Source organism: Cebus imitator, unplaced genomic scaffold (genome assembly GCF_001604975.1).
Source record: "Cebus imitator isolate Cc_AM_T3 unplaced genomic scaffold, Cebus_imitator-1.0 Scaffold80, whole genome shotgun sequence".
Taxonomy (NCBI): Eukaryota; Metazoa; Chordata; class Mammalia; order Primates; family Cebidae; genus Cebus; species Cebus imitator.
In genome coordinates this window covers 7751597-7777494 of record NW_016107395.1, presented here as the reverse complement: position 1 = coordinate 7777494, position 25898 = coordinate 7751597, and the positions used below count along the sequence as shown (strand labels likewise).

The 25898-nt window shown below is 38.4% G+C and overlaps 2 protein-coding genes and 1 long non-coding RNA gene across 3 annotated transcripts in view; 1 reads left to right on the top strand and 2 right to left on the bottom strand.

Moving 5' to 3' along the window:
* The window catches only part of ITGA1 (integrin subunit alpha 1), a 166222-nt gene extending 140324 nt beyond the window's left edge, over positions 1–25898 (bottom strand). The window contains exon 1 of the mRNA XM_017533199.2: positions 25173–25898. Within this exon, the coding sequence (XP_017388688.1) occupies positions 25173–25233 (61 nt within the window). The 5' untranslated portion in view covers positions 25234–25898. The remainder of the gene's footprint in view (positions 1–25172) is intronic.
* PELO (pelota mRNA surveillance and ribosome rescue factor) lies at positions 11213–13186 on the bottom strand. Its single transcript, XM_017533200.2, has 2 exons — positions 12124–13186; positions 11213–11849 (listed from the first exon to the last, which is right to left on the bottom strand). The coding sequence occupies exons 1-2, from the start codon at positions 12847–12849 to the stop codon at positions 11418–11420; spliced, it is 1158 nt and encodes a 385-aa protein (XP_017388689.1). The 5' UTR covers positions 12850–13186; the 3' UTR covers positions 11213–11417.
* Positions 13295–18794, top strand: LOC108307757. The gene is made up of 3 exons (XR_001826665.2): positions 13295–13383; positions 15311–15373; positions 15473–18794. It is a non-coding gene; the product is annotated as an uncharacterized LOC108307757 (long non-coding RNA).

Below are 25898 nucleotides of genomic sequence, written 5' to 3'. Positions count from 1 at the left end.
TTAGGAATTTTCAGATATTTTGCTTACATCATATCACTTATTCCTTGCAACTCTGTGAGAACAGTTTTATCATTTTTTCATTTTACAGATTGAAGCTCACAAAGCTAAATTTCAGGATTATAAAGGTAACATGACTTGCCCAAGGTCACAGAGCTCACCTGTGGGAGATCCAAGATTTTCTAGTCCAGAGCTAATGTCCTTACACACCAGATAAGTGAAAAACATTCAAAGAGTGCCCTGATCCAAGTACCATCTCCCGAGGTGATTATAGTCGATTGTAATGTCTTCCTGTTCTCAGTGATACTAGCTTTTAATCTCTGTAACAGGTATGATTTTTGTGTCTTGTCTTACACAGTTCTTGCATCCTAAAATGATCATCAGCTTCAAGAAGTGGGTGGGAACTGGGTTCTCTACCTTTCTGTAGGCCCCCTCCCATTGTATCTAGCAACACATAAGCATGTAAACAGCATCAATATATATTCACGAATTGATCAGTGTTGGTACTAATTGTAAATTTATGACAGTAATTTTAAAATACATAAATGTATAGACAAATCCCACAGTGAGGCATTTAAACTAAAGAAATACATTCTCCTCCATTTTTTAAAGTTGCCTCTTCAGAATGTCTATGTCCATCTCTTTTTTTTTTTTCCATTTTTGTTTGTTTTGTTTTGCTTTTGAGACAGAGTTTCGTTCTTGTTGCCCAGGCTGGAGTGCAATGGCACGCTCTCGGCTCAGCGTGATCTCCGCTCCCGGCAACCTCTGTGCTGCTTCCTGCTGAGTTCAAGAGATTATCTTGCTTCAGCCTCCTGAGTAGCTGGGATTACAGGCGCCCGCCACCAAGCCTGGCTCATTTTTGTATTTTTAGTAGAGATGGGCGTTTCACCATGTTAGACAGGCTGGTCTCGAACTCAGACCTCAAGTGGTCCACCCGCCTCAGCCTCCCAAAGTGCTGGGATTACAGGCGTGAGCCACCGCACCTGCCTTTTCATCTCTTTTCTTAACCAGACAGCTGATTGGTACTGTGGTCACAGAACACATTCAAGTCAATAGGCCTACTCAGTGATGACACTGCTTGTGTAACCTGGCTGCAGATAAGAAGCACCTGGGGAGCTTTTAAAATGTACAGATGCCTGGGCTCCTTTCCCAAATATTCTTAGTTGAGGTTGAGCTCAGGCATCACTTTGATTTTAAAACTCCCTAGGTGATTGGTGCTGCCTGGTCTGGCAACCACTGGCCAAATGGCAAGAGCATTCCAGTGAAAATGAAGACCTGCTTTTTCTCATTGCCTGTTTCTTTGGGAGGGTGAGCAAAGTTGATAGGGGAGAAAAATAACAAGAAGAAAAGTAGCAGGACTCTGCAACTTGGCATGCCATTGGAATGTGGCAAACTATTAAAAAATATTTGTAAACCTCAAGATTTTCGTGCATATATTGACACAGTGGTTTAAGCAATTGTCCTCCCACCCCATGTTCAAGTTTAAAGGCCCCCAACAACTTTAAAAATAGGGGAATGTTAGGCAAAGCATTCCAAATAAATGACCCTCAGTTCTGGAATTTTCTCCTTAGCAGTTAGCCAAATCTCCAATCTGGCAGCTTTTAAAATAGGGTGCAACATAGATTCTTTTAAAACCTGAGAGTCATTAAACATTTATTTTACTGGAAAGATATGATCACAAAAATAATAAGCAATTATTGTTACTGCACCAAGTAGAATCAGAGAGATTATGAAACCCAGAATCATCTTTCTTTCCTCATTCTGCAGATGAAAAAAGCAAGTCTCAAAAAGATGAAATGATTTCCTCAAGTCATATAATCTAGTGGCAGGGCCTGGTCTCATGAATCACCGGTCAGTTCTCACACAATGTCCTCTGAGAATGACATGGATGATTTCTTCCTTGTATCACACTTGGTTATTCACAAATGCAATGTTCTTACAAATGCTAATATTATCATCTTTGGTAACCGTAGCAAATAATATTTGAATTATTTTGTAATTTTTGGTGTGCAACATCCCTTCCAAAGTCCTAAATTTCATAAGAATGTGAAAGCTGGCTGCACTGCTTTCTCGATCCTCACAATTAAAATTTCTCATTCATCTAGAAGAACATATGTGAATCTGTATGAAATACAAATCTAAGCACCTTTAAATTTACAAAGAACCATTATAAAAAGGCCTTGACTTTCTCACATTTCCTACCTACATACTCCATTTTCCATTATTTTTTAATCCGACCTAGGGAAAGTACAGGATCAGAAATAAAGGTGAAAATGATTCCCAGAAAGACAGGAAAAATTCAAACACTTATTAAGCTCTATTAAGTTTTAGACAAGGAGGTAGGCCCAGAGTGAGAAATTTAGTGTGGTGATAACAGGCTCATTCTCTTGAAAAGATACTAGTGCATTTAATGAAGCAGATAGTGAATTCTGCCTCAGTTCTTCGCACTTTCCCACAGTCCACATGCTATCCCATTTCCTTTCAGTTTAGGATTAGAACACAACTGACACACAAAGGGTCGGAAAACTATTCCCAGAGTTCATTCCTCCTCATAAAATGGATTGTGGTTTTTCCTCCCTTCTGCAGAAAAATGTTCTTTCCTTCTACCACACCCAATCCATGCTGGCCATTTAGTAAAATGAACAACTTAAGAGAGAAGTTATTATTGTTTGTTAAAGTTGTTTTCCTGAGGTTTACAACCAAAGATAAAATGTTCAGTAAGAAAATAGAAAAGACCCCAGTAGGTCCTTCTACTGTCCAGCCTCAGGGCCTTCCCCAGGCCCCAACTAGCTCCCTGTCACTTCTTTGTTCCTGACTTCAGTCCCCAGGAGTCAATTACCCTTTCCCTGAGGTGGCTGCCACCATCCAGTCAATCCTGGACATACTTTCTTCCATGAATGGCTGTGGAAAGGGACAGAATGTCTCAAGCTCCCCTGTCACCATCCCCTTCTTTGCTGTCCTAAAAACCTAAGAAGCTAAGCTTCCTTTTCTGGTTTAACCAGTCAGTGCTTAGTCATGTGAGAAACCAGAGGAGACAGCAAAAACATGGATACTTTTATACAAAGGTTCCACAATCTTTCAGAGTCCTTTTGGTCATGGTCCCTGGTTGGTATTTGATTCCACTTACACCTTTTTCATTTACTTATGAGGGTAGGAGGTAATGGAATGTACTTCACCATGATGTCTCCTCTCGGGTTTGTTGATTCCACAGTAAATATTTAACATTTAGAGAGATCAGGGATTACAGAGACCACTGTGTAGAAGAAAAACGTTACCAAAGTAAAGTTGAGGCCAGGTGCAGTGGCTCATGCCTGTAATACCAGTACTTTGGGAGGCCAAGGCAGGTGGATCACTTGAGATCATGAGTCCGAGACCAACCTAGCCAACATAGTGAAACCCGGTCTACTAAAAATACAACAATTAGCAGGGCATGGTGGCATGCGCCTGTAATCCCAGCTACTAGGGAGGCTGAGGCATAAGAATTGCATGAACCCAGTAGGTGGAGGTTGCTGTGAGCCGAGATCACGCCACTGCACTCCAGCCTGGGGGATAGAGCAAGATTCTGTTTCAAAAAGAAAACAGGAAAGGAAAGTTGAGAGGCCTTAAAAGAGGAGGTCCCTTTGCCTGATCTCTCTAGAAAGTAATGGAAGATCAGTGTGGGCTTCTGGAAATTTCCAGTTTAAACCTCCTCGCTAAAGCCAGGCTGAGTTAGAAGCTCTCTGAGCTCCCTTGTTCCTGTGCCAGGTTGCACTGCTGTGACTACTGCTTTACCATTTGTTCCTCATTATAGACTGTGTTTTTTTGCAAGGAAGGGATTGTGATATTTCTTTATCTCCAAACACTGTGGGCAATTAGAGTGCCTGTCACATAGTAGGTACTCAGTACATGATTTTCAGAATAATGAAATGGCTCTCAGAAGAAGAAAGACACGATGAGTCTTTCTCTAGGGAAATATAAACCTCCTCTAAGGAATGAACAAGCTTCAAAACTGGGTTTGAGTCTCAGCAATGCCATTAGAGAAAAACTGCCTTGCCACAAAATGATAACTTGATAAATAAGGAGGATTTAAGGCATTTTTGAATTTCACATTGTTCCTTGTTCCTCTACTCCAAATGAGTCAATATGAATATGTGACAAAAAATAGGTGACATTGGAATTGGATGTATCAAACAGGAATGTGGACCCTGTGAAAAACTCATTACCAACCCTCTGTGGGCTGCTTTACATCTGTATCGGAAGTAACTAGGTCCGATGATATATAAAGTTCCTTATAGCTTTAACCTCTTATGATTCTAAGTGATTCAGAGCTATATACTGAAATGTATTTTAATCTTCCTCTTCAAACTCTTCAAAAAAAAAAAAGGGAAAAGAAAGAAAGGAAAAAGAATTATACCATAGTCGACAACACACTTGAGGAGGAAGAATAAACTATAAATTATGGTCATCAGATCAAATGAGCTGAAACCCAAGATTAAAATGTTTTCTATCCACAGAGCAATTTTTCACAATGGTGTCAAACAAAAAGTTCTTGTCAATGTTTACACTAGGACTTGATGAAAAATTCCAGACATAAAACTTTTGGAACTTAGACTTGAACTCAGAAGGACCTTCTACCTCTGAATAAATCGTACAACTAAAATATTTTGGGATTTTTTTTTTCCCCCTTAACAAAAATTCATCCTTCAACAATTATTTGAGTTTTGTTACTCAGATTATTAAGGCATAGTAAAACTCTGGTTATCTGGAACTGTCATTCTAGGTATGACAGCTAAAGTTTTTTTAAGTACCACTACTTTTGAATGAAAACCATTTTGAAAGATATTACATTTATTTGACTTATTTAACAGAATACACTGAATGCAATTTAACCTTTCACTCAATGTGAATATCAGGTACTGGTATTGTCCTCAGTAACATCCTCAAGCCCCAGTGAAATACCCTATAATAGCATAGGCTTTTTTCTTTTGATGGTGTTTCAGGATCCATTCCCACTATCAGCTGTCACTTTTGACTGTTATCAATTCTGTCAACTTGGCCACTTGTGGTCATCTTCTGCTGATATCTAATTTCCTGACTAAAGGCAGGGAAAACTGTCTTAATTCATCCTTGCATACTCAGGGGTAGCATAGTTCTAGCTACTTAAGGGGCTTCATTTTTAAAAAGTTTGTTGGCCAGGTGTGGTGGTTCACACCTGTAATCCCAGCACTTTGGGAGGCTGAGGTAGACGGATCAAGAGGTCAGGAGTTCAAGACCAGCCTGACTAACACAGTGCAACCTGTCTCTACTAAAAATACAAAAAAATTAGCCAGGTGTGGTGACTGGTGCCTGTAATATCCCAGCTACTCATATCCCAGGAGGCGAAGGCAGGAGAATCGCTTGAACCTGGGAGGTGGAGGTTGCAGTGAGCCGAGATCGTGCCATTGCACTCCAGTTTGGGTGACAGTGCAAGATTTTGTCTCAATAAAAAAACAAACAAACAAACAAACAAAAAAACACCAAGTTTGTTGAAATAGTGCATGACTTATTTGTAGGTTTAAAATTAAAGAAAAAAAGCTTGCTAAAACTAGGTGTGAAATAACAATAAACAGATGCTGGGTAATGCTTGAAGGGATTGCTTTCATACCTAGATTTGCCACATTTTCTCTGTTTTCTCTAATTCTCTGCTATGATCCAGGTAAATTAGAAGACCTTAGAATTGAGTTCCTGACTTTTCATGAGAGATGACTAAATAACAGAATAAAAACATAAAAAAAAATTGGTTGCATAAATTTTGGCTGATTATGTGAAATTTAGTGTCATCAAATAATTTATTTTTATTTTTAGATACATGTTTGCCTACTCCAAACTGAAAGCTGAGAACTGACCTTCTTAGGTTTTTTTTAGGATATTGGCTGAGGGAGCACCTCATCACATCCACTAGCTATGTGATTTTGGATAAATTATTTGACCTTAATTTCATTTTTTTTGGGGATCAGAAAATAGTAATAACAAAACCCTTTGAACAGGGTTCTTGAAAGACTAATGCATTTTAAGGTAAGACCTGACACTTAATAAGCACACAGTTATTTTTGTTATAACAGGTTGTCCGTTCCTGGAGTGGGGACAGTAGTACCAACCCTGGGCATGGCCAGGCAATATGACTGCCAAAACATTTTGCTCTTGTATTTGCTACTTGGCAAATATTGCTGTTGCCTCAGTATTGGGTGTTTTGAAAGCAAATGTGGCACTCAAATAGAAATAAGCTTTAAATTCCTTAAATTTCTGACATTATAGAAAACTGGTATTTCCATTGAACTAACATTCTAAAGAATGGGGTTTTTAATGTAGGCTATTTTAGGAAATCAAGAAAGGAAATTTAAAAGAAGACTGATATCCAAGTCCCCACCATTTACCATAAATGTTATCGTCCTTAGCAACCGTAATCTGAAAATTTAAGACCTTCCCATATCAATGCTAATTATTATAGAGTTAAAATATTCATTGTAAAAAGCAAACACTGCAGCCTCAAATTTGTATGCAACTATAATACTACACACAAAGGTGTTTGTTTTTACAGAAACTCATTCGTTTCTCCTCATTTAAATTAAAACATTCATAATATTCCAGTGTGTTACTCAGTGTTACTTATCTCAACACAATATGTTATTGAAAATAGAGATATTAATACTGCAAAATAAAGGGCTATTTTACCAATTATTCTTGGAAATTTAGAATTAATACTATAAAATATGGATGAGAATACAGATGGTGATATATATCACATACTTCCTAATAGGACTAATTCTTACTTTATAAGAAAAACAATGAATGAGATTTTATCATCTCCACTGAAGAAGGTATTTCCATTAACAAATACCTTCTCCCAAAGTTTTTTAATGGTATTTTTAACCTAAATAAGTATCTCTTTACTGAATCTGGTTAATTGTTTTATTTCTAAGTGAAGTTTACCTACTACTTGATGACCATGTTTAGTAACTCCTGATTGTTCTCCTTGTTAAATCTAAGACTATTATTATAGGTTTTATTTTCTATAGCTGCATTTTTGACCTCTTAATCTTTTCCTAAAAAAGGCATCACTGATTCACAAAAATATTATAATTGCATCCTAACTCCTTTATAAAGCATGTTGTAGTAACACTTTTACACTAAATTTCTAAATCAATTCAAGAGAGATACATAGAATACATTAGGAAAATCCTGAAGAGCACTTTTCTAAAATCTAAATCTCAGAGTATATAAACTGAATCACACCACAAAGTTTAAATATGCTGACACTAATTGGAAGAAAATTATTTAACTGAGCATTTTACCAACTTTATTGGAATTAATAGTCCTTTTTTAAGTTGCTCTTCAACTCTTCACTTTAGTTGCTCTTCACTGCTGAAGAATTCATTTACTTGAAAATGATCTACCAGTAAAATTGTAAGCTGGTCAAAATCAGTTTTTGAAACAAATTATTTTCAAATCATTAAGAAAGATGTAAATCAAACTGCAAAATTTATGCCGCAGTTCAGACTCTTGTGGTTCTTCAGAGAATCAAAGAGGAGTGAAGCAAATGTCAGTTGAGGCAAATCAGAGATCCTATGTTAGGACAGGGAACACAAGGCTACAGGGTCCAGTAGCAGTAACTGGTTGGCCTGAATGAGCTATAGCTTGCTAATCACTGCACTACGGGAATCCTGAAAAAATCTTTTAGTAAATTTAATCACCCTATAAAACATTTTTTAAATTATAATTTTTAAAATTCCATTTTGTGTCATCATCTTTCCTACCACTCAAGAAATCTGAGATTTACCTTTGGATTCTACTTTTTTCCATAACTCTTAACAATAATCTGCACTCATGTCCTTTTGATCCCATCTCTTGGTATCTCCTATTGACTTCTGTTCATTTCTATTGCAAGGAACATTGTTGATGCCTTTGATCAGGCCATTATCATTTTTCTCTCCTATCTTCCTAATATGCCTTCCTTTAACCAGTCTTCCTGCCTTCAGTCTTGCCTCCTCCAGTCCATCCTTGATGCTGCCAAATAGTGCTATTTGTCAAATGCAGTTTATCATGCTAATCTCCTGCTTAAGCTTAGTAATTGTTTCTCATAATGGTCAAACCCAAATCCCTTCTTGTGGTAAGGAGGTTCTTAGGTGATTAGCACACTTCCCCTCCCCAACTTATCACTTAATTTCTCCATATTTCTTCTTCCCATTTTAGGCAAACTTACTGGTCCTTGCTCTATAAAGTTCCTCCTAAAAGTAACCCCTTTCAGCACTGCATCTTTTTACACACTTTGTACAAGTTACTTGTAACCATGATTTGCTTACATGCTTGTCTTCCCCAAACCCAGCCCAGTGACTGGTTCAAAGAAGGCACTATAAAAATGGACAGAATATATTACTCTTAATGATTAGTGTAACATAAATATGGGCGCCCCATATCTAAGCTCTGGCTCTAAGCAAAAGTGTTCATCTTTCCTTAAGCCTTTAGAATCACTTTAGAAACTCTTCAACTTCTAATTTAACATATTCTGATACTAAACACAAATAGCTAGTCTTGACTTGCTTGAAAAACCATATGATTTAAATGTACTATATATAACCCTTTCCCAAATAAGAGCTGCTATTATGGGGAATTAATGTACAGACTGTTTCATCTGTAAACTTGGTTGTTTAGGAACAAAGATAATTTCAGTTCCAGAATATATGAATTACAGAATTAGTAATATCTGTTAAAGATAATTTGAGGTTACAAGAATTAGTCAGGGGGACTGAGAAAGGAAACAAAAGTTAGAAACTATGTAAAGATAAAGAAAGACGAGCTTTACAAAGCTACTCTAGCGGCATCGGGGAGAAGAAAGATCCAACTTGTTTCTAAGAGGGTAATGAAAATGAAATCCAGGATCAACAATCTTGGGCATTTAACATATAAATGGAAGACCAGGAGTAGCTAACTGTCATTTGATATGTATTGTATCTATAGCAAAATGAAATAATGTGCAAGCTTCTTATTCATTGAGTTTAGTGGGCATACATAGTAAATGTTTGTAAGTACATAATAGGAAATGGAAATGTACAGTACATTAGAGAAGGTACATTGGAGTTATTATTGATAGGGTTTTAATCACATATCCAGTACTTAATGAGTAGCAGTTGGAATTAGACTACTGTATATGCTTTCCAAAGACTTATTTTGTCTTCTAGAAGTCAAATTATTTGAATTTTTAATTTGCTTCTATCATTATTCTATTTTTACCTATGATCTAGTAAGAACTATATTTTTGATAACAGAAAATGTAATTTCTTAAAAGAGTTAAATTTTATTTAATTAAATAATTCATAGACATAAAAAACAGACATGTATAGAGGTTTTATAGATAGTTGAGTATGGCCAGTTAACTGTTGAAAGACTTCAATACTAAGGTCTTTGTCTGACTGGTGACTCCTCCCAGAGATTTACGAGCACAGAATAACCTATTGCCTTTGTTTATCAGATTTTATTACGTGCAGGAATCACCTGGAGATAGATATTGGTACAGGTAGATTGTCTCAGTATGTCTACAAAAGAGGCATGAATTCCAGTTTTTAACAAGCTCTCAGAGATGCTGCTGGTCTATGGACCATACTTCTGAAGAGAACCTGAATCAGTGGTCTCAGCCTTGATGCCTATTAGAATCATCTGTGTAGCAAAAAACATTTCTAGGGACAAAAGGTTATTTAATTAGTCTGGGCTGCGACCTGGACACTTAGGGTTTTAAGAGCTCTCAAGTTGAGGTGAACAGGTAGCTAACTTTGAGAACCTATGGCTTAACATGTATTGGCTACATTTATTAGGTTTCATTTCAGTACTGCATAGATTATGAGAGTAATAAATGTCCAAAAATCTCCAAATCCTTACTGAAAATAATTATCAGGTTCCACGTTTAAGAATTTCAGTGGCTTCATTTCTATATTCCTATTATTTAGTAACATATCTGAATAGTATTTTAAAGATACTCAAAGAATTATAATGAAATGACAATCTCAATTATTTTTAAATTAGGAGGTAGATTTATAAAAATATAAATATGTGATTTTTAAAGCATAGGAAAGTGTCAGTTCCCAATAAGAAATAAAAAGGTTCAGACTAGTTAGGAAGTTTACAAGAAATCCCCAAGTCTGTTATACTAGGAAGAAGGCCCACAGACACAGGAAAGACAGGCAAAAGTTTACATAGTATCACTACTTGAAGTAGGCATCACTGATCCAGCAATTACAAACTGAATCATCACTATTAAATCGTTTCTAATTATTTTGCTAAATTGAGGTTTGCAAAAGGTCAAGAAACAATTCCATTTCTGAGGATCCTTCCTCAACTATTAGAAATGTGCACCAAAAATACGTAAAAAAAGAGAATATTTTAAACTTGGAGGTATTTACACAATTCTATAATTACAGTAAAGTGTATTGGAGTTTAAGTCAACTGCCATATACTAGACATGTGACTTAAACTTTCGAACAGGCTTCTTCATACCTAAAATAGTCCAATAAAAATGTGCAAACCCAGATTAATGCCACATACAGAATTAAGTATAACTTTGACAAGCAAATAAATAAATAATATGGCATGTTTTGGGGCAAAGAACTAAATCCCAGATTGGGAACGACTTCCAGCTTTGCCACTAATCAGCCACATAAAAGCAAATCACATTAACTTAGTCTAATTTAAAAAATAAAGATGCCTCAAAGGGGTTACTTTGACAATCCCTAGCAGATCAAAGCGCTAAAATCTAAAAATAACTAATTAAGTGACCGTCTAAATCAAATATGACTAATTCTAAAGACAACAAAACAAAACCAAGCATTTCCTGTCAACGTGATTGGTTTAACATGTTTTAAGAAAAATATTTAAAACTTGTCTTTGAGTCTACTAATTGCACGGCAATCATTTAAAATATTAAAACTCCTTAAATTTTTTAAAAAGTGCAGTGTGTGGCAGTGAGGAGAAGACGGATCATTAAATGCAATGCAAGAATACCATGCAGAATTAAAATAAATGATGTAAACTGAGGATAAGATAGCAAATACTTTTTCTAAGGAAAACTGTTTCAAAGCATGCAGTGTGAAATTTCATGATCTATCCCAAACAACATACTGTATAGGCACTGTTATTAAATACATGTTTTCTATTTCCAAGTACTACAAATAACTCATTCCTATACAAAATTACCCAATAAATAAAAATGGTAGTATGTGGAGATTATTTCCTTTTATTGTTTAAATACATGACTTGCCAATCACAAAATATCTAGTGTAACCAAATACATAAGAAATCCCTGTATGAATCAAAAAGTGCCACTCTTGCAGCTTTCTGTCACAAGGATGCTGAGAAATGTATTCTAACAGTTTAGGAGTGAGACACAAGACAGTCTCAATTTTAAGTTTGAATCATTAATCCTCTTCAGAACTGGAATCATCCTCTTGGTCAGAGAGTTCAGGAACAGGGAAGCGGAGAATGGCAGCTACTCCGGTCAACTGGCTGAGCTGTTCCCCAGAAACGTGAAGACTAGAGAATATCCTAACGGTGCCTGCATTCTCTTTCACACTGTCCACCAGCCTCACATACCGGCTCCGTGTGGCTACATCCTGATGCCTGAAGAGCTCATCGCTGATGAGTAATGTGTCAATTGCCATGGCTTCATTGGCCTTCTCTACCTGCTTGAGTCCATAGAAAGCTCGATCTGGTTCATGTTGTAACATTTTATAGAAGTCATCCAAGGCTTTGACTTCCCCAGCAGCTTTAGTATCTGAAAGGCGGCTAGCTACAGTAGGGTCACAAAGGGCCTCTTTCAGGGAGTACTTGTGTCCGGAGGAGGCATGTACCTAGAATCACAATTACAAAAGTTAAGCAAAATAATCTCTTAGAACACCCATTAATCAGCCCACAAAGGCTTAAAGCCAAAAGCACTAATAAGGCTTTATATGTTTAAGGACTTCGGCAAAGTTTACTTAGTCATTTAACATTCTCTTTTTACTTCATTATCTCATGATAATCCCAGTTAAAGACTCTCTCCTCTCATTTTTCCTAATTCTAAAACTTTAGTTTATACAAATCCCTCTGCCCATTCTTAACTATCCCTGGGTAAGATTGTTTTACCTGAAGAAATTTGGATCGGTTTTCCAAGAGTAGTTTGTTGTCAGTCTTCACGGCTTGTTGAAACATGTAGTCGCAGAACTGCTCCCTCACAAATCCTGGGCTGGCCACCAGGACGCACTTGACAACATCGAAGTGTATATGGCGCTGGATAGCCTGGACCACCTGTTCATAGAACCGCTCCAAGGCCCGGTCATGCTGAGAGCAATTGCCTTTCCTTTTCCTAGGGATGTTCACCTCCACCTTGGCCCGAGTGAGGGTCATGCTGGGAGTGACTAAGCAGATATGGGCGAGGCCTTCCTGCATGACCACAGCCGCCACATCAGCGCTCCAAGCTGGGTCACAGGCCTGCTCGATGCGCTCTAGAACCACACTGTCCCACTGTTTCTTGGCCAGGGTGAACTGGCGGTTGGGCTCCAGCTCGATGGTGTGGTAAGCCCCCATCTTGACATACTCATTCTCTTGGATGTTGGTCCCCTTAACCCGCAGCTGGCAGGCTTGAGAGTCGAAGTCGATGGCCTCCACGCAGAGAGTGAGGGTAGTGCGGACCCGGTTGCTGCCCACACTGCCCGTGGAGGACTCGGTCTGTACCTTGCGGATGGTGGAGGCGCGCAGGCTGTCACCCACCTGCACGAGGTTGTAAGTGTGCCACATGTCCTCAGGCTCCTCGGGGACCAGGGTCACCTGGCCCGCATTGTCCTTCTCTATGTTCTTCCTCACGAGCTTCATGGCTAGCAGGGGCTCAGTGACAGAACCAGAGGAGCCAAGGAGGTCGTCACCTCCGCCCAGGGAGAGGGGATGGGAGTATAGGCCGGGAAGGGGGCGGGGCCCAGTTCCTACGGGTACTTGCCTGGCGGAAAGAAGATACTCTTGCTTCTACTCATACAGCCGAGGGGAGCACTTCCTCTATCCTCGCCTCTCTCGGTTTCCGGGCGTGCTGCGCCTAACAGGCGCGGGAGACACAGCGGCAAACAGCGTCTTCTCCACCGCTCCCGCAGGCAGCACGGAGCAGCAGGCAGATGTAATGAAGGCGCATGCGCAGCCCGCGTCCCGCGTCCAGTCGCACGTCTCACGTACCCAACGGAGAGGCGGGGCCGCAGGTCTTGCGGGCGCAGGCGCACTAAGCTGTGAGACGCTCCGGGCGGATGAGCTCCGTGAAGAAGGTGCACGGGGTATTTGGTGTTGCGTCCTTTATTTTAATGCTAAACTTGAACTTCCTAAGTTTCTTCTTCCATCCCTGTTTGTGAAGAATCCAGGGAGTGTGTGAGTGCAAATATTAGTTTTACTTGGGTGCGGTTGCCACTCTGCAACTCTTCCCTCTGGGTAAATCAAATTTCAAAACTTAAAACAGTAAAAGGAGCGCTCAGAAATGCAGATTTGGACCCCAAAGGTTCAAACTATGCTCGTTTTTGCACTTATCCGCACTCGGACGCTACAAGCCTGTTGGCGTTGGTATTTAGAAGCGGTTCCTGAGAACTACCGGTCACATTCTGTCTGGGCTCCCAGCAACGTGTCCAGCTGTTTTCTGCGCCTAGTTACCATGTCTGCACGATCTGATTAACCCAGATGTTAAAGCGCTGGTCCCAAGAGAGAAGAAACTATGTGTGGAATTTGCCCTTGGGTGGACTTCTGAGTTGCTTGACCTGATGTCCTGGGAACCCTAGGCTCCAAAGTTGGCGGCCTCAGCTTTCCACAGGCCAGCAGCCTGTGAAGTGTTTAAGGTGGGGGGTGGGTCGCAATAGCTTAAGCCAGATCACTGTCGGAGCTAAGCTAAAAGCTGAGGCTATGGGAAGTGGGGAAAAGCTATTAACTATGACTGACCGTGATTGAATAGCTACATAATTTAAAGAAAATCCTTAAGTAGCTTAGAATTCTTTATTAGAAAGTGGAAGTGGAGAAGTGGGATTGCCTCTTTAAAAGACCGGTGAATAGAAAAAACACACAAAAAAACCCAAGTTTCTCTTGAGAGTTTAGATGGAGCGGAGCGCAGAGGAGTCCTGCACACGTAGCTTCTCACTGTCTTTTCTCTTACTCTGTGTGAATTGCAAAGGGTAACTAACCAGCCTGAACTGATGAAACAAGGATGAAAGGAAGGAATCTGAGTTTGCCATAGGCTTGTGAAAGGAAAATAAATCTCCGAACCCCAAACTCATTAAGCCAAAGGGAAAAGTTAGGCTGGGAACTGGGTCATGCAAAACTGCCTTACCTTTTGGTTCCTAAATGAGATGGCTACCAGATGAAAAGCTACACACCTCTCTCATATTTTGCCCACAAGGAGATTCCCAGTGAGCTCCAAGATCTTTACTCTAAAATGTTTCTATTAGAATTCACCATTTACATTGGTAAATGGATAGCTTATGTTAGAGGTGCAGTCACCCCTCTACCCACCTGACACAAATGCATATCTGATTGCTCCCCTGCCTCGTTTGTCTATTTTCTCTTATGTAAAAATGCAGATTCACTAAGCCAGACAAAGGCACGAATGACTATTTTCCCCCTGCCACCCTCCCACATGAAAACTGTATTTCCCAGTATTCCATCCTTTCCCTTTTAAATTGGGAACCTTCAAAATCGTCTTCCCAGAAAGGCATAGACCTGTTTTCCCCTCACACGTCCTTAATTTTGGCAAATAAACCTCCTGAAATGATTGAGACTTGTCTCAACATTTTTCTCTACTGACAGGCTTGACAATTTAAACTTAACTGTCAATTATCTTTCTAAGAGATTATCATGGGACAGAACGGAAACGTCCCCTCCAAGGGGAAAGTCCAAATTTGAACCGCTACTTATTATTTATGGCTTCTTTTCTCTTTGTTTCTTGTTCTCTATGTTTTCCCTTACCCTCCTCCATCTTCCTTTCCACCTTCCTATCATACTGAGTACCCTCAAGAAGTTCCTAATTCACATTGCCTTCTTCCGATTCCAAGAGAACCCAGCAACTTTTCACTAAGCAAAGAACTGATCACGTTGAAGTGTGAAGGTGATCTGCCTCTCCAAAGGATGCTGAAGTATCTTGTTAACTTAAAATTCCTAACTGGTAGAGTGAACATGTACTTGTGTGAGAGTGAGAGTGAGAGAGAGAGAGAGAGAGAGAGAGAGAGAGAGAGAGAGATAATGAGGAGATAATTTTGAACTGAGGCTTTGAAGTGCTCCTTCATCACCTTCTAAGTACAACTCATCTCTTCCATAGTCTGCCAAAGATTAAAAGACACAGAATCACAGTGGTAAGCACACGGTAGGAACTTAATGAAAGGTATTTATTGAAGAGCTATCACTTATTGAATCAAGTTCTTTCCTATGCTCTTTCTAATTCTCCCCTGTAAGGTAAAAATTTATTATCCTAATTTTACAGGAGAAGAAAATTTGCTATGGGGAAGTTAAGAAATGTTTTCAAGATCACATGACTAGTGTTGAAATTTAGACCTGCTTAACTCCATACCCTCTCTTTCCACTACCACCATTGTATATTATGAATGCTTGTAGTCATCTCTGCCACTGCAAATTATGTGCTGTTATCCACTGTCTCTTCCCCTCAACTACCACCTTTATCAGTTAAACAAAAACCCACAGCTTGGAAACCAACCTAGAGGATTTGAAAGGCACTTGTCCCTTTCCTGCTCTTTTATCCCCTTTTAAAATTATTACATTCTTCTCTTCTACATAGTTTTTTTTTTTCCCTTCTGTCCAGCCTAGGTCATCATTATACTCTTAGAGAAAGATCTAATATTCTACTTTAGAAAAATATACATATATTTTTCTTCACATTAGAAATCTGTGAAAACCCCATATTAACTCTTAAATCCCTGGTTAAAAAAATTTTTTTTAAGTTATGAGTTATAAAATCTTTCATAGAATTACTGTTTTATGTGAAACATCTGCAATAGTTTGGAACTTTTTTCTTTTTTAGTAATTTAAGCCTATAGTTGAATATTAGATGTTTTCATCCAGATTTTGTGTTATGGCTTAGTATTTCTAGAACAATCATTATATTTTTATTTTGATTCATTTTGGATTCCCATTCCCTATGAATTAAGTCTACAATCCCTGTCATTTAAGCCTCAATTTACTTCCCACTTTTCCTCTTAGGGCACCCTATATTCCACCTTGAAAGTAACCTTTGTTCCCTACATATGCTAGGAACTTTCTCGTTTGCTGCCTTAACTCATACTAACTTCTCCTTTCATCCCTGCTTCCATTAATGCTGCCTATTTTTAAAAGCCAGCTTAAATGTTATCTCAAACTTGAAACCATGCAAATGATATGTTATCTCAAACTTGAAACCATGTTAATTTAAAGACATATCTTTTTTGTTGAACTCTGGAGGAATTCATCTTTATACCCCTTCTTTGTCCTTTGAAAGGTCCCTTGCACATAGTAGGCACTGACATATTAATGATAAGCTATGTGAGTCAAATGTAAAGTATGGCAGCTATTTTAACATTATTATAGACATTTCCAGATACTTCTTAGAGCATTTATATTGTTATTGACTGCATTTCACTAAATAATGGTAGTTTAAAAACTGCTTTAGTTATATATTTGTTTTCATTTTTTTTCCAAATAAGCAAAATCATGAGAAAAAGGCCATGGCTTTTAGCTCTTGCTTTAAATACTAATTTTATACTTATATATTGGATGTTTAAAATAGAAATTTTTATATCAGTAACTTTATATCAGCCTAAATCTTTATATCAGTAACTTTATATCTATTTTTCCTACAATGTCTTATTTATATTACTCTCTCCAGAAGGGGTTAAAAAAAAAAAGTATAGTTACCACCAAAAATTTTTAATTTGTTGCTCTTGAGACACTTCCAGTGTCTCAAAAAGAGAACTGGACTAGAAGTCAAACATCCTGGATTGTAGTTCTTACTCTTCAATTGTTTTTACTGTAACTTTTGGCAGTACTCAGTCTCTTTGAAACCAAATTTATTTTACTGACGATTTGAGGGAATTGAATTTAATAATCAAACTTGCAACTGTAAAAATTAGGCTGCAGTAATATTTTTTAAATGTTTAAACAACATCTGTAATCTCACCCTAAGATATTTGTTTTCAGTTTTGCATGCTATCTTTCAGATTTGATTCTAAGATTCATTTCAGTGGTGAAAGACTGATTTGCAGTTTCATGCTTGTAGACCAAGAATTGGCAGACCTGAGATACGGTCTTTCCTAGATGGATTCTACCAACTTGAAATAAGTCCCAGACCTCAATAAAGCTATTTTTTTTCATTCTAAATTATAAATAAGATTATTTGTTCTGCTCTTTCAATTGATCATCCTTATGAGGTTCCAATGACATTATGATACTTGAAATTAATAAATTATAGAGCTCTGAAAATGCCTGGCTTGAAGCTAGAAAACTGGATCAGATAAAACAAGGGACAAGAGCCATTTTAACATGATCATGATTATTTAGCCTTGGAAAAATAACTGGTTTGGTAGAGTTGACTGATGGATAGTCTTTTGGGTACATTTATTTATTTTTCACCTCCATTTCAGAGAAACCTTAGGTCAGCTCTACTGAATGAAATGGTTCATGCACCTCATTGGTGAGTTGAATTACTATCTTTCCTATTATAATAATATGAATGAAATGGTTTGTATGACATAAAATAGAATTATAGGCTCCTGAAAGGTGAAAATCTTGTTTTAATACCGTCTGCTTAGCATGAGACCCTTAAATAGTTGGGGCTGTATAAATTTTCTTGTTTTCATCTTGCGTTTTATTTTGAAAGGCTTACTTTCCTGCCACACAAACCTAATCATTTCGTTACTCTGTATAAAGCACTTTGGGAACCTCTCCCACCATTGCTTCTTTCCATGAATACTGCCTCTTCCACCTGTGAGCTACATGAGTCTAAAGTATGACAGCTATTTTAACATTTTTACAGACATTTCCAGATACTTCTTAGAGCACTTATATTGTTATTGACTGTATTTCACTAAATAATGGGTAGTTTAAAAACTGCTATTCCACCAGTAAAGGCAGAGACTGACTACCTTTTATCTGTCTTTGTATTCCTGGAACACAGCATAACAGGTGACACATACTTATATTTTTAGTATGCAAAAATTAGTGGTTATTAATTTTTCTTTAATTCAGAGTTTTTAACTTGCCTGTAACTGACATCCTAAAATTAGGAAATCACATTTTGTTTTATAATGTTACTAAAAATTTAAAAAGAAGTTTACTCTTAAGGTAAGTTTATATAAGCCTATTTCAATATTTGAGAGCAATTTAAAATACATCTTCTGCAGGAAAAGTTCTTAAACTGTTTTAAAATAACACATAATGGCAATTAGTTTTATCATGCATGGTTTGGAAAGTGAACTTTACAAAATAGGAAGCCAGAGCTCCAATTATAAATATCTAGTGATAAATGCAATCAGTTATTTAGAGAGAATGTGCAAACCTCAGATTGTGCAAAGAAAGGTTCCCATGTGACCTCCACCAGCAAAGCTAAGTGGATGACTGGGAGGACCAGTTAGCTAATATAGACAAAAGGGTAAAAGATAAAAGGGAAAGTGAGTGGGTTTTTTTGTTTTTGTTTTGTTTTGTTTTAAGGAACTTGTACTCACTTACTATCTACATTTCCCATGATGGAAAATACTTACTTGCAATTGTCACAAAACAATACAAAATCTTCTGCTAAATAAACAAAATCCTATCAACAGAAGTGTGTGTATATGTGTGTGTGTGTAGTTCTATTTGCATGTATTCTTATACAGCATAAGATCATTTCACCAAAACTATTACAAGTAAAATGTATAACAGATATTTTAAGGACGGGCCAGTACCTATCTATTTTTAGATTTCAGTATTTGGTAAAATAAAAGTCTAATAAAGTAATTTCAAAAGTCCATTTAACCTATAATAAAGATATGTGTTTTACAAAATATATAAACCATCTTAACTATTGATGTTTTAAAGTGATTTAGGTGCTATACTTAGATGTAAGAATTTGCATTTATTTTAGGAGATCTCACATAATTCATATAAAAAGAGTATGTGTTTCCATTCCTTTGCATATTTGAATTACAATGAGTTTTCAATTCAGATCTGTCACTTGTCTTGTTAATAGGGATCTCCTGTTGGGATGAAACTGATTTTTTTTAACACATAAAGTGAATTCTTAACACTAACCAGCATATGCATTTTAATTTCCTTTTAAAACTTAGTTGACTTTTTTTATATTTCTTTTAAATCACAGGAAAGTTTTTATTAAAGTTAGTCTCCTTCCTATATACATAGCCCTGGAGCTTACCAGCAACATGACAAAAAGTTAAGAGTTTGCCAAAGCTAGAGTCATTAATCCTGTGCAACTAGAACATTATTTGATTACTTTATTGTCACCTTTCTCCTGAAGCTTTCTTCTAAAGATAGAGTATTTGGAGGGAACTCTGTTTTTGGGATCTGGTGAGGCTGTTGGTGCCAGAGGAGCAATTATCCCCTAAATCAGATATAAAAATGGCACTTGAAAAGGACTAAGAGGAGCAATGTTATATCTTTATATCTAGGTGAGGTTTCACATATTAGCCTCTTTGAAACCTTATGACACAATTTTTAAATGTCCAAAGAAATATAGAAAATTGTCATGTAGGTACACTGTATATTATTGGTTGTAATTTTCAGACGCACATTTTCCCAATTTCAACATCTCTGAAACTAGAAACTATGTAACAATCTAGCAATTATAATTAGATTGGGAGTGGCTTGTCTTTCTTAGTGGTGCATAAAATAATGATGCATCTGTCCATCCATTCTATTATTTATAAATTTGGGTTGACAGAAATATTTCAGGCAGAGGTATAATAAAAGGAGATAATCTGTGACTCATTCAGTTAAAAAGCACCTATTATTTCTATGTGCTATGGTTAATAAACAAAGATTCTACCCTCACAGAGCATACAGTAAGCTGGAAAGACAATTAGATAGTGAATTATAATACCACCGTGTATTATATAATAGAAGCAAAGGTGCTAGGATATACATGCCCTGAAGGAGGGTCCACTCTACTTCAGGGTGTCTCTTGGAAATGACATTTATTCAGGAATTGAGATCAGTAGCAGTGGTAGTGACTACTTATGCAAAGTCTCCAAGAAGACTTTAGAGTAGCTGGCACAATAAAGGAGCTGAAAGGAGCTGAATAATCTTGAAGATAGAAATTCATGCAGTCATTTGCATTTCTTGATACTCTACTGTACTTGCTTTGAAGGCGAATACAATTCTCCAGTCACAGACTGCTCTGAATAGGCAATCTATTTTGACTCTAGCACCGTGGCAACAGTTTCAGAATATCCTCATCTCAGTTTCTTAACATAAATTCAAGTACACTGTTTTATATTTCATACAACAGAAGACTAGTGTAGGTAAAGAATAGCATTTTGGTCCCCAGCTTTTCTAAATGTGTTTTAAACATGAGCTACTTTATTAAAATGTGTTAAGAGATGTGGAAATTCAGCAAGTTCTAAATCTAGTGAGAAGTTTATTGGGTTGAAAGTGGAGGAACATGTTGGAGGAGCATCCATCTACTGTAGTCAGAATATCAGTGACAAGCTGTGGCCCAAGAGCTCATGCTTCAAAACACCTGGATAAGTGTTATGACAGGAAGGAAGAGAAATAGGTAAATTAGTGTAGCATATATATGTGTTTTGTGGTTACTCTCATTGCCTATTTACTAAACAAACAAAAATCCCATGAATTCATTGCTGCCTTTACAAACATCACAGTAAATAAGACAATTTTCACCATTTTCGGCAATTCCTGACAATACATTGTCTGCTATTGGGAGTCATTCTCTGTTTTGAATAGGTGGCTGACTTTCTCCCCATATTCAGCCATCTCCCATCTCCTCACTGGACTTCATTTTGAATAGGAAATCTTGCCTATGAGAAAAGTCATAAAAGAAGACCCTTGCTTCTAGGCCAACCAAAATATTTCCAGGAAAGGGACATATAGCTTAATTAGGGGTAATTCTATGTTTATATTCTTAATAACCAGAGATAGGAGTCTTATTTGAGTTACACTTACTTCAGTACAACTAAAAATCATGGAATTAAAAGATTGACTTGTATGATTAATGTGGTCATTATCCAAGTATTTTAAACAATTATGTTTGGATTTCACATTTAGAGGGATGAGCAAGGGAGAATGAACTTATCTTTAGGCAGCCTATATAGCATATTATTTTAGAGCATTAAATTTGAGGTCAGAGATATGAATTGAGTAGATTTGTCATTAGTTCTTCAACTTTGGACAAGTGAAATTAACTTCTTAGTACTGTATTTTTATTCTTTGTCTCTAAAATATGGATAATAGTTATAAATTTTTAATTTTTTGCTTTTCTTTTTTTCAAGGCTAATCAAGCGGAACAGTGAGGGTAGAAAAAGAACAAAATCTGTGACTGTGATCAATTAGTAAACTTCATTTTTAGATTAAAATGAAATAATAAATGCAAAGCTCTTGGCACAATGCCTTGCACATAATACATTTCGGGGTTAAGTTGTGCTAGTTACTCTGTTATTGACTGTCTTGCCCTTTGTCCTCTGGAAGGCTGGATCTTGCCATTTGGATATGGCCAATGGGAGGGCTGAGCAAGACATCAGATAGGAGGAAAGGGGGTATATTTATTTTCCCTACTCTTTCTCTGCTGGGCTTCAGTTTTGTCACTAGCTGACTGCATTCTCTTTTTATGACCGCAACTCCAGTCTAATGGCCACCCCCCACAGCTAGAGTTCATAATCAAACTAACACTGCCACCATCTCAGGCCTAGGAATGGTCATGGATTTTCTTCTCACTCTTGCTTCAGGTTCTTTTTTTCCCCACTGTGGCTTGTGCTAGATGCTCCACCCTCTTTTCTTGTTCCTTTAAGGCCTCTCTAAACTGTCACTTTATGAAACTATCTTCAGTTAAATCCTTTATACATGCCATTAGTTTATGCTGGGACTTCGACATACATAAAATAACAATATTTTGTTTAGACATAGGAAGAACATCTTTTGAGGAATCATTTTTAGTAAATATTGTAAGGAGCTAATATGAGACACTCTAAATCTAATGGGAAGTTTATAGGGATGCTGCTGGTTTGTTGTTCTGATGTAAACTCAGCTTTGAAAGCTGTAGAGTGTTTGTTTAGATGTCAGAGGGAGGTAGGAAGAAAAGGTGGAGTTCTTTTCTTGATGCATAAAACAAGATCATTCTTCAGTGGCAGAATGAACATGAGGATTATGCAGACAGTAAAGAAAAGTGGCTATAACGGACAGTTTATGCTTAAAGGTTGTGGTAGGCAGAATAATGGTCTCCCAAAGGTATCCATGACCTAATGCCTGGAACCTGTGAATATGTTATCTTAGATGGTAAATGAGGCTTGGAAGATGTAATTAAAGATGTTGAGATGAGGAGATTATTCTGGTAGGCACATTGTAATTACAAGGATCCTTAGGACGGTAGTAGGTTCAGAGTCAGAGAAAGAGATGTGATGATAAAGCACAGTCATGGGAAGATCTGAGGATTCTACCCCGTTGGGTTGAAGATGGAGAAAGGGGCCACAGGCCAAGAATGCAGGTGAAAACAAGGAAGCTCATTTTCCCCTACAACCTCCAGAAGAAATGCAGCTCTGATGACATCTTGATTCTAGCCCAATGAGACTTCTGACCTACAGAACTATACAATAGTTCATTTATGTTGTTTCAAGCTGGTAATCTGTGGCAAGTTGTTACAACAGCAATAAGAAACTGACGTAGGAGTAGCAGGAGATAGAGAGAGAGTGTTGGATTAGGGCAGTCAGTTGAGAATTTTGGATTTTATCTTAAAGGCAACAAAGAACCACCAAAGAATTTGACTAAAAACAGATATAATGAAAATGATGTATTAAAAGGGTAGACAGGAAGTTGGGTTCAGATTGAATATAGAAAGATAAGCTCTACAGTAGTGTGAATGGATAAGTATGGTGATGAGCCCCCAGGTTACAAATGGACTCTGAATTGAGAAGTTTCCAAATCTGAAAGAGACTGGTAAGAAGAGCATAGAGAATATAATGACTGATGAGGAATCAGTAAAGGAAAGCAGTCCAATTTCAGATCTCTCCTGTTGTTTTGCAAAATGGGCATAAATATAGCACACACAAGCAATCTAAATATTATAATTTAGAAATATCTATGCATTTTTTTAAAAGTCTCTTCCTGGAATCAGCAATGTATATTTCACCAACATGTATATGAAATTGTAACTTGTGAAAGTTCTCTGTTACTTCAAGTTTCATTCTTGTCTTTTTAGAGGATATGCAAACCTCATTTCATCATTTCTGCTCTAGAAACTGCTTATTTGGTAAAATGAAAATGGTACAACTTGAATAGTTAGTAAACTACTGTATTCAGATTTTGCACAAAAACAACTAAATACAAACAGACAAAAAACTGAGTTGGAGAGGAATCATAGGTTAAATATGTGTAAAGAGTAGTGGCAGTAGCTGGTAAGTTAAACCACTCACTGGCCATAATGCTGTTCAGCAGTTACCACTGTTTGGATTATTGGACATTTCCTGAATAGTGGAAAATGTTTGGATGAAAAGCCAGTAGCTCATTATTAACTCTTTTCACATCACCTCACTATGAAAAAAGCTCTGCTTGCAGATAATCAACTTCTAAATGATCTTTATAAAAGTTAACAATGCTTGGTCATCTAAGACAAGTCTAAACTGGCTGGCCCTACCCTATTTTTAACGGTAAAAATGCTAAATTAACTAGTACTGATAGGCATGCCAGCAGTAAAAACACTGAACAATTGAATATCAATGATATGTTAAAGCCAGCCATTAATTAACCCATTAATACAGTGATTTTCAGCAGGGCTCAGTGGCTCACGCCTGTAATCTCCATACTTTAGGAGGCCAAAACGGGCGGATCACGAGGTCAGGAGATGGAGGCCATCCTGGCTAACGCGGTGAAACCCCATTTCTAGTAAAAATACTTAGCCGGATGCGGTGGCATGCGCCTGTCGCCTCAGCTACTTGGGAGGCTGAGGCAGGAGAATCGCTTGAACCCAGGAGGCAGAGGTTGCAGTGATCCGTGATTGCAGCACTGCACTCCAGCCTGGGCGGCAGAGTGAGACAACATCTCAACGTCCCAACGTCTCAAAAAAAAAAAAAAAAAAAAAATTGATTTTCCTTCACGCAAAACTTCTATCAATACACTCCCTCGCCTCCTGCCTTCTTCAGTTTTTCACCATTTCAACTCTGACCCTTAACCCCAATCAGTAACTGGTAAAAAAGATCCGACCATGGGTTGAGTATTGGGAAAATCTTAGAAAATACTATATTTCAATCTTTTTCTAAATTGGATACAACTTTGCATTTCCACTATATTTTTAAGTACCCTCCTGAAAAGTACACATTTATGTACAAATAACAATACTATATTTTGCATCTTAAAATTAGACTGCACTGTGATATTGACAGAGAAAATGTTCACCATTCCTTTCTACGTTTCAAAATATCCTTTCTCTTGGGTGCTACTTAGAAACATCATTTTGTAACAAGCAGCAGTTTCGCCTTGCATCCCTGTCTTTTCTTGTTTTGCATGGGAAAAGAGCCTGAATATTAGACAGCAAGAAGATGCAATAATGTCCACTCTACAACAACCCGAGGGTAGAAGTTTTAAAAATATATCAGGCGTCCTAATAAGCATCACCCTCCCATCCCATGCCTTAAAAAAAGGGGGTTGCGGGAGGACTTTAAGCAAAGTCCTAAAATACAATGTGTATTGTAAAAACAACTTTAATTTTAAAAAGTCAATTCTACCTTGCAAAGTTTTCAGCGCTGCCTCACTCCTCCTAGGGTAAAGGACTTTGGAGAGACACCAAAACTAATTCACATCAAAACCAGAACACGGAACTCCTGCCAGCCCCGTTGCCTGGCCCGAGTACCTGGAGTGCGCGAAAGTGGATGGGCGCTCCCTCCTCCTCTCTGGCCCACGGCTCTGAGGACCTCCCTCCCCGCTCCAAGCCCCGAGCCCACGAGCAGGAGATGCTCAGAGAACAGCGAGTCGCTCACCAGTGAGTAGCCAGCAGCAGGGGACAGCGACCCCTGGGCGGGCGCGGAGCCGGGGGTCCATGGCCCGAGCGGCCGCAGCGCCAGGGGGCCGAGCTGGTTCTCAGGACAGGACCTAGCAGGACCCGGCGCAGGAGCCGCGCGCTCTGGCTGGGCCACTCCGCCCGCGGCTGCGGTTCCCCGTCCTCTGTCCCAGTGGCAGCGGCGCCCAGGAGCGGGAGAGGAGTGATTTCCTGTGTTTTCGTCGACTGCCTCTAAATGCGCTCCACGCTTTTCACATCCCAGACGGATTGCCACATCGCCCGCCCCTTCGCGCTCTTGGTCTCTGAAATCCCGCTGGCAGCTTCCCAGGCTCTGTCCGAGACATGGACAAATAAAGCCAGCTTCGCGGGTCTGTGTTTAGGCGAAAGTCCACCGGCTGTGGAAGCAATCCTTAAAGGGACATCTGCCTTTCATTGACAGGATGATCCTGCTCTCCCGGCCAAACCCCCAAGGTGGAAGGAAGGCGGGTAAGGGCTGGACCTTCTGGAGGGTGTCGCCAGCCCAGTGGCTCCGCCTTCACACCCCTGACTTCTCCGGGCCCTGGCAGGGAGGGCGCTTTGACAGTGCCAGGGTTCCCTTAAGGGGAGGCAGCTTTCCCGGGTCCATTGCGCAGATGGATTAGGCCGTCTGTGAAAGTGCGAGGATCTGGAATCCCCTCCTTCCCTCTCCTGCGGACCCTTGAACTTC

Excerpts from the sequence above, each read along its gene's own strand:
- PELO (XM_017533200.2), bottom strand. The coding sequence starts at position 12,849 with ATGAAGCTCGTGAGGAAGAACATAGAGAAGGACAATGCGGGCCAGGTG. Across the intron at positions 11,850-12,123 it reads ACCGATCCAAATTTCTTCAG|GTACATGCCTCCTCCGGACA; the intron begins GTAAAACAATCT and ends TTGTGATTCTAG.